This window comes from Xyrauchen texanus, chromosome 5 (assembly GCF_025860055.1).
Source record: "Xyrauchen texanus isolate HMW12.3.18 chromosome 5, RBS_HiC_50CHRs, whole genome shotgun sequence".
In the NCBI taxonomy this organism is placed as follows: domain Eukaryota; kingdom Metazoa; phylum Chordata; class Actinopteri; order Cypriniformes; family Catostomidae; genus Xyrauchen; species Xyrauchen texanus.
Window position 1 is genome coordinate 26594284 of NC_068280.1, and position 12465 is coordinate 26606748.

The window sequence follows — 12465 nt, forward strand, 5'->3', positions numbered from 1 at the left end:
CTTCACCCAGTACTTTTCGGCGATGAGGAAGCAGACGGAGTCCATCTCTCACATCATGCCGCGCCGTCGCAGCGCAGGCCACCCCCTCTGCTCGCCGTGGGAGTCCCCCTGCAAAGAAACCACTGGCAGCTCCATCTCAACCTGGGCCCAGCTCTCAGCCCCAGCATCGAGCGCCCCGCAGGTGTCGTATGCCCCCTGTCTCCAGGACCTCTTCTAGGGCCTGTAAGACACCTAAACACTCCGGAGATGGAATGCACCCAGGAAGCCAGATGTTTTCTCCAGAGCTGGTAGCAAGACCACTCCGTCCCCCAGTGGAGGGCCGGGAGGAGAATCCTCAGTTCTCCCTTTTTCTTTCGCTGCACCCCTTTTGGGCTGCAGTACCCAAATTATCAATAACAGAGCAATTCCCTCACTTCCTAGGACATCAGACTGGTGCCCGCCATTCTCACGGCACCCCGACAAGAAAACTTTGCAGTCCCGGCTCCCCGGACGCGGCCATCTCGCCTACGGAATGCTCATGAAGAGGCAAATTCTAACTTGCGTTCGGCATCAAGATTGATTCGCGGCGGTAGACCTGAAGGATGGGTACTTCCACGTCTCCATTCTGCCTCGACACCGACCCTTCTTATGATTCGCATTCGACAGCCAGGCATATCAGTACAAGGTCCTACCCTTCGGCCTGTCCCTGTCCCCTCGTGTCTTCACCAAGGTCGCAGAGGCAGCCCTTGCCCCACTACGGGAAGTGGGCATCCGCATACTCAATTACCTCAACGACTGGCTCATCCTAGCACACCTCAAGAGTTACTATGCGCCCACGGGGACCAGATGCTCGCGCACCTCAGCCGTTTAGGGCTTCAGGTCAACTTGGAAAAAAGCAAGCTCTCTCCAGTTCAGAGCATCTCTTTTCCCGGCTTGGAGTTAGACTCAGTCTCAATATCAGCACGCCTCACAACTGAGCGCGCGCAGTCAGTGATCAGGTGCCTCGCTCGCTTCAAGCCAGGCACAGCGATTCCTCTCAAACAGTTCCAGAGGCTCCTGGGGCATATGGAATCCTCGTAGTAGATTAAAAGAGTAGCTCATTTAAAAGTACTCACGAGTAGTGAGTATGGAGTACCGAGTTGCAAAACCTATGCCCCATTATAATGAACGCTGTAGGCCAACTTTTAAAATGCATCACTTATTTATAGGATTATTGTTTATAAAAACTGAGATATCTTTGACAATATCAACCCACATAAGAAAACAATGGCAATCTAATGCAGAACTGTCTTTTTAAATAAAATAAATGTGCAACCAAAAAATAAAAAGTAGCTGTCCTAAAAACTACTCAAGTAGAGTAAAAGAGTAGCTCATTTAAAAGTACTCATGAGTAGTGAGTATTCAGTACCGAGTTGCAAAACCTATGCCCCATTATAATGAACGCTGTATGCCAACTTTTAAAATACATCACTTATCTATAGGATTATTGTTTATAAAAACTGAGATATCTTTGACAATATCAACCCACATAAGAAAACAATGGTAATCTAATGCAGAACTGTCTTTTTAAAAAAAAAAAAAATGTGCAACCAAAAAATAAAAAGTAGCTGTCATAAAAACTACTCAAGTAGAGTAAAAGAGTAGCTCATTTAAAAGTACTCATGAGTAGTGAGTATTCAGTACCGAGTTGCAAAACCTATGCCCCATTATAATGAACGCTGTATGCCAACTTTTAAAATACATCACTTATCTATAGGATTATTGTTTATAAAAACTGAGATATCTTTGACAATATCAACCCACATAAGAAAACAATGGTAATCTAAAGCAGAACTGTCTTTTAAAAAAAAAAAAAAATGTGCAACCAAAAAATAAAAAGTAGCTGTCATAAAAACTACTCAAGTAGAGTAAAAGAGTAGCTCATTTAAAAGTACTCATGAGTAGTGAGTATTGAGTACCGAGTTGCAAAACCTATGCCCCATTATAATGAACACTGTATGCCAACTTTGAAAATACATCACTTATCTATGATAAACACTACATGAATCTGAATCCAAAAAATAAAAGGGAGACATGATAACAGAAATTAAAAGATGAAAAAGTTACTTTCAATACACTGATCACCATTTTAAATCGTAATGTATGAAACAATTACATTAAAATCAGTTTATGTGTAGGGTCTAAATTTCCCTTAATGCAGACAGAGCATTATTGTTGTGCATAAAACATGTTCAAACAATGCAAGGAATGCAAAAAAAATGCTAAATAAGCAGGATCACTTGGCACGTCATGTCCTGCACAATAGAGGAGGTAGAGTAGGCATGAGAAATTTTGGTTTGGTACAGGGACTACATCACGCTTAAAAAGGAACAATTCACCCAAAAATGAAGTAATCGTTTACTCACACTCAATCCATCCAGAATGTGTATGACTTTCTTTCTTCTGCTGAACATAAATTAAGATTTATAGAAGAACACCTCAGCTCTTTTGGTCCATACAATGAAAGTGAATCGGTGCTAAAATATTGAAGCTCCACAAATCACATAAATCAGCATAAAAGAAGTCTAATCCATGTGCCTCCAGTGGTTTAATCCATGTCTTCATAAGTAAAATGACAGATGTGGTGAGAAACAGATCAATATTTAATTCCTTTTTTACTATTTATTCTCCTCCCTGCTCAGTCAATCTCCACTTTCTTCTTGTGTTTTTGGTGATTCACATTCTTCATGCATATCGCCACCTACTGTGGAGAGAGAAGAATTTCTAGCAAAAATTGACTTAAATATTGATCTGTTTCTCACCCACAATGGTCATATCAGTTCTGAAGTCATGGATTAAACCACTTGTATGCTTTTTGGAGCGTCACAATTTTGGCACCCCTTCACTTACATTGAATGGACCTACAGAGTTGAAATATTCTTCTAAAAATCTTAATTTGTTTTCTGTAAAGAAATGCATAGACAGATGACATGAGGGGGAGTAAATGATAAGAGAATTTTCATTTTGGTTTGATTTATTTCTTTAAGTAGCACATGGGGGCCACATTGTCCTCCTTTTGAGATACAATGTTCAACATTGATTTAGGTCTTGTATCTTTTAAGCCAAGAAATATTTGTGTTATCATTCTAATGCATGATGCAACATTTTCTGAAGTTTGTGACTGGTGGAATGTTCTGAAAATTATTGCTCTGCAAATGTTGATACTTTTCTATCTTTATAAAGGCTAAGCATAATTATAAATTATTTTATCATCTCTACTTTCCTGGTAATTTATTATACCAAATAACACACGCTCTACAATAGGGGTCAGTATTATTAAAAAAATATATATATTTAAAAAAATATATATATATTATCAAAAATATAGTGAGTGGTTTTCTCATTTCCTTGTTATTGTTTTTTGATTAATAGCCTTTATATGATATAGCCTACTAGACAGTGCTCAATTTGGTTATATGTACATTTCAAGTCCAATATTTTGATGCAAATACTCTTTTTGTCCCACTGTTTAAATTCACTTTAGACATAAATGAAGGGCATTGGCGGAATTATAAAGTGAATTGGATAATTTAGGCGCATTAGCGCACAAACAGTAGCCGACTGTCAATCAAATCAGTGATTGAGTTAAATTACAGGCTACACTATAGACACAAAGAATCTAGTTAGCAGAAATATGAAATTTACCTCTATATGTTTCTTCAAATTAGTGGCAGGATTAATGCTGATATCTGGCTTGAGCAAGTTAAACTCACATGACACTATCAAGCAATTGGCCTTTTTCACTGCGAAAATCCCTTTCAGGTGCAGGTGAGATGTTCAGGTGTTGAACTGAGCTTGAGGCATCCTCCACAATTGGTGGCAATCTACAGCTGCCATTCAAGTTTTTTATGTGTGATTTCATTTGACGAGAGTCACGAGACTCTTCCTAGCTAATCATGTTGATTTACATTTACATTTATTCATTTGGCAGATGCTTTTATCCAAAAGCGACTTACAAAAGAGGAAAAACATAAGCAAATCATCTTAAGGAGACAGTGGTACAAAAGTGCCATATTACAAAGTTTCACTAGAATCAGAATAGTATTCAAAACATACAAGTGCAATTTTTTCAGTCTAGCGATGAATACCACTATTCAACAAAGTAAAAACAATTAAATAAACACACTTACACACAACTGCAGACTCCTGTCGATAGAGATACAAATAAAATCAGGACAGGGAAGTAGCGAACATAGACGATGGGAAAACAGCACAATAAAAGTACAGTTACAGCACTTAAAATGTACTCAAATAAAACTATAACATTTTTAAACTAATTAAAAAAAGTAGAATTCTTGGGGGGAAAGTAGTTAATTAAGGTAACATGAGTCTTTGTAATTCATTACTTTACACCCCTGTATACAACTGAAAAAATAGCAATGTCTGTTCTTCCATTTTCTCTATTATCCTCCCATTCAGTGAGGGGAAAATTTGTCTTTCCTTGTCCTGTACATATGGTGAATTTGTGCAGGAGCCAGATACTTGTGCAGATAATCATAAGTAAACAAAGAACAAACTGATTTGTTGATGTTTGGAATTGAGAATGCTGACACACATCTGTATATAGAACCAAACACAATCAGGAAATATGCCTGTATGTTATCACTTTTTGATGAGCACAACAGACACTCAACAGATGAGACCCCCATTAAACACAATGGAAAATAGAAGCAAACTTTTCAGTTTTTTGCTTTGTTTTTGGTTTTCATCATAGATTTATCTTTTGTTGATAAAGTTTGTGCATATGAGCTGACATCACTTCTGTAAAATCCACTGTGTAATACGCAATAAAATGTGCTGACCTAAAAGTTGATGGTTCATGTTTTGGAGAGCTGTGTTACTAAACTATGCCCAGACAAGCTTAAATGCACTCTCCTGTCCAAAAATGGACCATGGATCGCTTCTGGTGACCACTGAGTGTTTTTAAACTCACCACAGAGAGCACTCAGATGTTTAGACTGTAATGTGATTTTCAGATAAAAAGTGATTGGCAGGCCACATAAAATCATTCACTGATTTACATTAAGTAAAAAAATTTTTATCATACTGCGAGACTCGAGAAGTGGTGGTACGCAAGAAAAGCTAAATAAAAAAAGTGCAGGTACTGCGTACTGATGAGTACCCTTCCACTTCAAGCACTATCCATGACACAGGGTTTGACAGAAGGGGAGATAAGAGTATTTCAGTGCATTGACAGGGTGTTGTCACCTCTTCTACCGACAAACTCAGAGGTCTTCATTCAGTTTTCTTCAAAAATGAAGGCTTGAAGAGGGGGATTGTAGCGTTAGAGCAGAAAGATAAATGAAAAAATAATGGAAAATGTAAATATACAAAAGGTGTTGTGCAAATATAGGAAGCTTGTTCAATTGTTGTGAAAAATGGAAAAGCTTGTACAAATTACACATACATACACACCAGAGGCTGTCTCTGACATAATTTTCTGAGGAGGAAAATATATAACTTAATATCGAGAAATAAAACCAATAAAAGATTGCTGTGTGACTAAATATCATGTATTATGATGATTTTATGGTAATTATACTCCCATACACAAATTATGTCCTTTCCCTGATATATTAAAATAGTCTTGATTACAACAGATATATTATTCTTATCACCAACTCAACACTTGTAAATACAACAAACGAATTGTATACATGACACAATGCCAGCTACAGTCTACGATCAATGCAAACTTTTATAAATGACTGGAGGGCCCCATTCCATGTACAGTAACATCTGCTCAACTAATAGGCCACTGTATATGTAGACGAACTCAATCCTCCACTGCTTCATTCTCCTCTGGTTATCGCACCTTGTACGTCCTATAATATATTCCATTCCTTGTCACGCACCAGCAATCAAAACAAAGACAGCACATCCATAAGAAGTTGGTAGTGTAAATGGGTTGAATGTAATGCATCAGAAGAACAGAAATATAGGCTTAAGTTCTTTTGCTCATTAAGCATCATTGTTGAATGCCATGCACATCTCATGCTCCTTATATATGCATGGAACATGTGGTGCTTGTCAGGACTAATTGGATGTAGGCTCTGTTAAATTATAGAGAATGTATGTATAATAATTAATTGATCTACTGACACAAAAATCCTGGCTAGTATTAACAGTGATTGTCAGGAACATAATGTGATGTTCCACTGTATTTTCAGAATTTTGACTTAATTACCACCTAATGGTGGAATCTCCAAACTGCAAATGCAGGAACTTTAGACTTTGCACTGATAATAGATGTGGTTCTCAGACATCTTAAACTATTTCTATTTGGAGTGGTGGTGGTGTAGTGGGCTAAACCACAGAACTGCTAAGCAGAAGGTTGCCGGTTTGATCCCCAAAGCCACCACCATTGTGCCCTGTGAACACTTAAATCCAGGTTTCTCCAGGGGGATTGTCCCTGTAATAAGTACACTGTAAGTCGCTTTGGATAAAAGCATCTGCCAGATGCATAAATGTAAAATGTAAATGTATATCTCAGGAAAATAGCAAACTGCTTTTTGGGCAATTACTTAACATACAATACACCCACAGTTTGTGTGCATACACCCACTAATAGCCCAAGCAATTACATGCACTCCCACCCACATTTGCTTTGTGCTGCCACAAAAATTGCCCTTAGAATTAGTAGTTGATTAGTTGTTTTGACATATTTCCTACTGAAAAAGGAAAAGGGGGCAGTACATGTCAAACATCTCATCCCATTTTTATAAACAGCTAATAGGCTTTGGTTGACAGCTACACACACATACCCATTTCCTCCATGATGCTCATGTCAGAGCCACTTACTGGGGAAACTTGAGAAGCAATCTCAATACCGGCCAGCTTTTCCAAAGACTCATTTTTTTTCAAAAATTAATCCATAACCAGCCCACAAACACAAATTGCGCAACGCGGTCTTTGCTTACAATAAGGCAGGAGCCACTGTGCATGTCCAATACAGATGAATGAGAAACAAGTGAGTAAAAGATAATGTATCCCAATATGCCATGCATGAAGATTAAACAAAATGTTCTCGAGCTGTCACAAGAAACCTCCTGCTGAACAAAAACTATAAATAAACTTCAGTAACTTTCCTCACATCCAGCTCCCACGTTGGCCCATCCCATTCAGGGTGATCATCCCTATGCCCTATCCCTTCGAAGGCAATTACCCTCTACTGTGAGAGTTTCAGATGGCTGAAAGGTGATAACGGTCAGTCAGAACTCACTTTTAAAGTGATTCCTATTGGAAATTCTGTTTGGAAGGACCTGACAGCATGGATTGTGCTCCTTTCTAAATGCCCTGTGAAGGCATGATCAGCACCAGTTAGAACACAGCCAGACTTGTTGAACTGTTGTAGAAGAAGGGTGTGTTCTCATTCTTGACATAATTTGATTCAACAAGGTTTCTCAACCTCTACCTGACATCATGGATGTTCCTGAGTCTTTTTAGCCAGAAGAGAGAAAAATGGTCAACATTTAAAATATTAACTGCAGCTCCTGACCCGTATTTGCTGATTTTATGCATTGCACTGCTGCCACATGATTGGCTGATTAGATAATCGCTTGAATGAAGCAGATGTACAGGTGTCCCAAATAAAGTACCCTGTGAGTGAACATCCTTCATTACCTTAACAAACAGTACAATTTAGAGAATAAATCCAATACACTCAAATTCTCCCTCTATTGTTCTCCAGGTTCACATGAGCAAGGCAAACTGAGGGCTCCATAACTGGTGACAAGGGTCAGCAGGGCTCACAGTCAGTACTGCGCTGGATGTCTGTGGAAGCTTCATGGGCCTGAAGGAGCATCTGGATGATGGAACAGGCCACATCCTTGAACTGGGACTGGATCTTAACTACCTCCATGTTAAAGCAAAAGACCAGCAGGCTGGCACTGATGCTGGACCTATCATGGAAAGTGGCTCGTCAGACACTGTTGATAATGCAGCCCCCTGCACCAGAAGCAGGAGTTCTTCCCAACAAGGGGATTCAGATGAAAGTGAAGGGTCAGATTGCGAGTCTGAGCAGAGTTGTAGTAGTCCTCGTGTGCTCAGTGACGAGTCTATCCATGCAGTCCACCCACCACTCTCTTGGTCTCCATGCCTGGATTTGTATTCAACGGTTCTGGACATGGTACCTGGAGAGCCAGGCCCTGCTGATATGCTCAGGAAATACAAGACAAAGATGGAGTTTGCCCTTAAGCTCGGTTATGCGGAAGAATTGGTTCAGCTGGTTCTGAACAAGCTAGGGTCAGACGCACTGATTAATGACATTCTCGGTGAGCTGGTGAAACTGGGAAGTAAGTCAGAGAATGAGGGTGGGAAGCAGTTTTCCTCCCAGTTAACTTCCACACCTTCATCCTTTGGTTCATCATCTTCCTGCAGATTCTCAGACTCTGTTTACTCCCACTTGTCAGAATCTCTCTCTCGGACACCAATGGATGATAAGGATAACCTCCGCCCCATTGTTATTGATGGAAGCAATGTGGCCATGAGGTGAGAATCCAGAAAAGAAGCAGTATCTGCATTAAAGTTTCTGTTCTGAGGAGGTCATGAATCAAATACGAAAATTTGTGCTGGCTTCATATTTACTGAACATTAAGGAATCCATCTAAACCATCTCAACAATGATTTACTCAGTGGTTTTGCTTGTGGTGTTTATCTAAACAGAGATTTTTTAAATTGTTGTAATATCTTTAAAATTACAATAGCAAAAGCAGATTCAGATTTTACATATGGAGCTGATAATAATTAACATAAACTGAGCCATTCCGTGCATTTTAGAGTCATTAAGACTAGACTCTAGAACTGCTAATTGTATGAGAAAATGTTATAAGTCAAGTTTACTTGCCAGATTGTCTGGACAATGGTACTTTCTGCCGCATAGTTAATCATAGTTTAGGAATCCTTATTATTATTACTATTATTATTATGATTATTAGTAGTAGTAATAGTAGTAGTAGTAATAGTTTTATTGCAGTTTGCATTCTCTGTAAGCAGTTATGACCTATGCATATTCCATGATTTTTCTATTTAATTTTCTGCATGTTAGATTTTGCAAGAGGGCTTTGAAGTAGAATAATGAAGGTATATCTGTAGACACTTTTTAAAATGGCATCCCATTCTTTCTTTCTTTTACAGCCATGGTGATAAGGAGGTGTTCTCCTGTCATGGCATTCAGCTCGCAGTTGATTGGTTTCTTGAACGCGGCCATCGAGACATTACAGTATTTGTGCCTGCTTGGAGAAAGGAACAGTCCCGCCCTGATGCTCTCATCACAGGTGAAAACACTTGCCAGGATTTCCACAGATCATCACTTGAGACCATGTAGGAATTTAAACTGTGAAGCTTTTTTGTTTATTCAGGCTATCACAGAATGTAAGACAGAATTAATTTGTTGACAACTCAATTAGATTTTTTTATTAGTTGAAGTTTTATTAATTGCCAGTGGATGAATTCTATAATACATTTTTGTTATTTGGACAAAGCATTATCAGACCTGTCTGGTTTGATAACAGAAATATTGCAGAGAGTCTATGAACTGGAGAGAACCCTAATACCATTGTGTGCTTAAACAAGAACTCAACCCCAAATTGCTTTAGGGGGTCTGTTCAGACGATTAATATTTTATGAACGACATGGGACTGCTAAAGTATCCTAACTTTTGGTGGACGTTGCAACATGATAAGAGCCTGGCGCTTGACAGAAGTTAAGAGTAGATAAAACATTGCCTATTTTATCAAAAGCCTGTAAGTTGTAACCAAATCTACAAATTAAGCTGACATTTAAAAAAACAATTCCCTACAGATCAGGAGATTTTAAGACGGCTGGAAAAGGAAAAAATTCTGGTTTTCACACCCTCACGTCGTGTCCAGGGCCGCAGAGTGGTTTGCTATGACGACAGGTTTATTGTTAAACTGTCTCACGAATCAGATGGCATCATTGTCTCCAATGACAACTACAGAGACTTGGCTGTTGAGAAACCAGAGTGGAAGAAATTTATTGATGAACGACTTCTAATGTACTCCTTTGTTAATGATAAGTGAGTATGTGGGATATAGATATTTATAGAATGAAAATCTTAATTTAAATGTTGTTTACTTCTATTAGCTAATTTTGCCCTTTATGACAATGAGAATACTAATGTAAGAAAAAAATCACTCAGGTTCATGCCTCCTGATGATCCTCTGGGTCGTCATGGGCCAAGTCTGGAGAATTTTCTCAGAAAAAGACCCATCATTCCAGAGCATAAGAAACAGCCCTGTCCATACGGTAAGCGCTGACCCTGTTTTTGACTGTTAAGGCTAGAGTATACCTTATTGTTCCATGTACAGTTACATGCACAGTCATGTTCTTTAGCCCTTGAAAAATGTGTGTGCACTACTCTTTAGTAGTACTGCGGGTGCAAGCACATTGTTTTTGTGTTTAGAAAAATTGGGGTGAACCCAGACTACTGTACGCTGATGACTAAATTTACCTCTGTGTAAGAAGTAGCACAAGGAAAACCGAAGAATAGTTTAGCCTTCAGCCAGTCACCTGAAATTTAATTTATTTATTAACAATGAGTTTATAGATACAAGTGTGTTTTGTATATGAAATAATTTGTTCATTCCTTTTTTCCATTAGGAAAGAAATGCACCTATGGGCACAAGTGTAAGTTCTATCATCCAGAGCGTGGCACACAGCCACAGTGTGCAGTCGCAGATGAGCTCCGCGCTAATGCCAAGAGCTCCACAATTAAAAATGTGGGTCAGTCAAGTCTTGTGAAAAGTCACAGTTTGCCTGGAGGCTCCCGCATTGACAAAGCCTGCGACAGTAAACGAGTTCACCCAAAGAGGCAACCTGACCCTAACATCCGTGCCCTCTCTTACAGTGATGTGGAGGACAAGCTACGTTCCAAAACCAAAGCAGACCTGTATAAGGGCAACTTTGTTCTGCCCCCTGCTCCGGGAGGCCCCCCTTCCTGTAATGGGCATACTCAGGATCAGAAGGATCATACTATTTGTTCGGTAAAGAATACAGAAGCTTCACCACTGTCTCAAGCAGAACTGTATCCAACCTGTGAGTCTTCAGATCTTTATTACTCCATGGATAGGGCATATTCTGGCCTAAGCCTGCCCTCTCAGAGGAGTCCAGAGCACCACTTCCTTTCTGATCTTGATCCTCGGACCAGCTCAATGGCATCAGACTGCAGCAGTGACAGCAGCGTGAGCTCAGATTCTTATGTCATGGCAACCCACAGCGAGCATTCTTGCATGAGCTCTCCTGATTTTTTCTTGGATGATGGTATCAAGTGTCATCACCAACATCACCGCAGACATTACCAATTACCCCCTGTCATTTCTCCAGCACGAATGCGCTCCCCTGCTACACATAACCAGCCAGGATTTCTCCACAGCATGCCGCGTGTTCATAGCTTATCTCTAGAAGACCAGCAGGAGAGCCACTTCAAGCACTCTGTCTCCTACAGGACTCCACAACTTCAGCATCAAGTGGTAGGAGCCTGTTCAAGCTGTCCTGGAGATGTCCCTCCTGTTTCTTGTAGCCTTGCCTCCACACGTGTGGACAGCATGTCAGACTCCACGCTTTATGAACACTCTCCGTTACCGCCCAGAAAGTCCAACCTATCTCAAGGTAGCAAGAGCAGCTGGGATTCATATTACAGACAGCACTCAAACCTTTGCTACAAGCCCTTCAGCTTCCAGGACTTTTCAAAGAACCATGAGCAGATGTGGCGGAGGCCCCAGGGCTGTCCCTTTCCTCCTCCACCTTCCCACCCTTTGTATCCATCCCGCATTTTAGCACACCAGCACCAAGAGCCACCAGCCTTAAATAATTACCAAGAAGTACGAGAGAAAGTATTTTCCAATCTTTGTAACATTTTTCCCTCTGAGCTTGTACAGTTGGTCATGGGTCAGTACCCTCATGTGACCGATGCCCAGCAATTGGCAGCAGCCATCTTGGCAGAAAAGATCCATGCAAGATATTGAGTACTGAGGTCAGGGACGGATTAACCACTGGGCCAATTGGGCCGTTGCCCAGGGGCCTCTAAACCCAAGGGGCCTCAAGCTCTTAACCAATGCATGCTGGTCTACAGCAGCGTGATCATAACCACTCTAGTGCATGGCTGCACAATCAGGGAATCTCCCTCTCACAGGTGCAGCCCACTTATTTTAAGGACTACAGAGAACAGTGTTTGATTCATTCAACGCTTTCAAACACAAAGATAAGGTTCAGTTTACCATGGCTTTGTGCAAAACGAATGGTTTAAATTCATATAAGCGACAGAATGCATGCAGCAGTATTGAGGACTTTAAAATGTTTAAGTTCTGCATGCATTTAATGTTTAATTATAAAGCGAAAGATCAGATGCCTTAATACACTAAATATGTGCATGTAAGCTTTTGTAATATTTGGTTAACAGCAAGAGTTCACAAACGGTTATTCTGTTAT

General features: G+C 40.0%; 1 protein-coding gene across 1 annotated transcript in view; it reads left to right on the forward strand.

The window, feature by feature from the left end:
- The window catches only part of LOC127643518 (probable ribonuclease ZC3H12C), a 53210-nt gene extending 41073 nt beyond the window's left edge, over positions 1–12137 (forward strand). The window contains exons 2-6 of the mRNA XM_052126316.1: positions 7709–8508; positions 9154–9293; positions 9820–10054; positions 10178–10284; positions 10639–12137. Of these exons, the coding sequence (XP_051982276.1) occupies positions 7805–8508; positions 9154–9293; positions 9820–10054; positions 10178–10284; positions 10639–12002 (2550 nt within the window). The 5' untranslated portion in view covers positions 7709–7804 and the 3' untranslated portion in view covers positions 12003–12137. The remainder of the gene's footprint in view (positions 1–7708; positions 8509–9153; positions 9294–9819; positions 10055–10177; positions 10285–10638) is intronic.
- Positions 12138–12465: the final 328 nt, after the last annotated feature.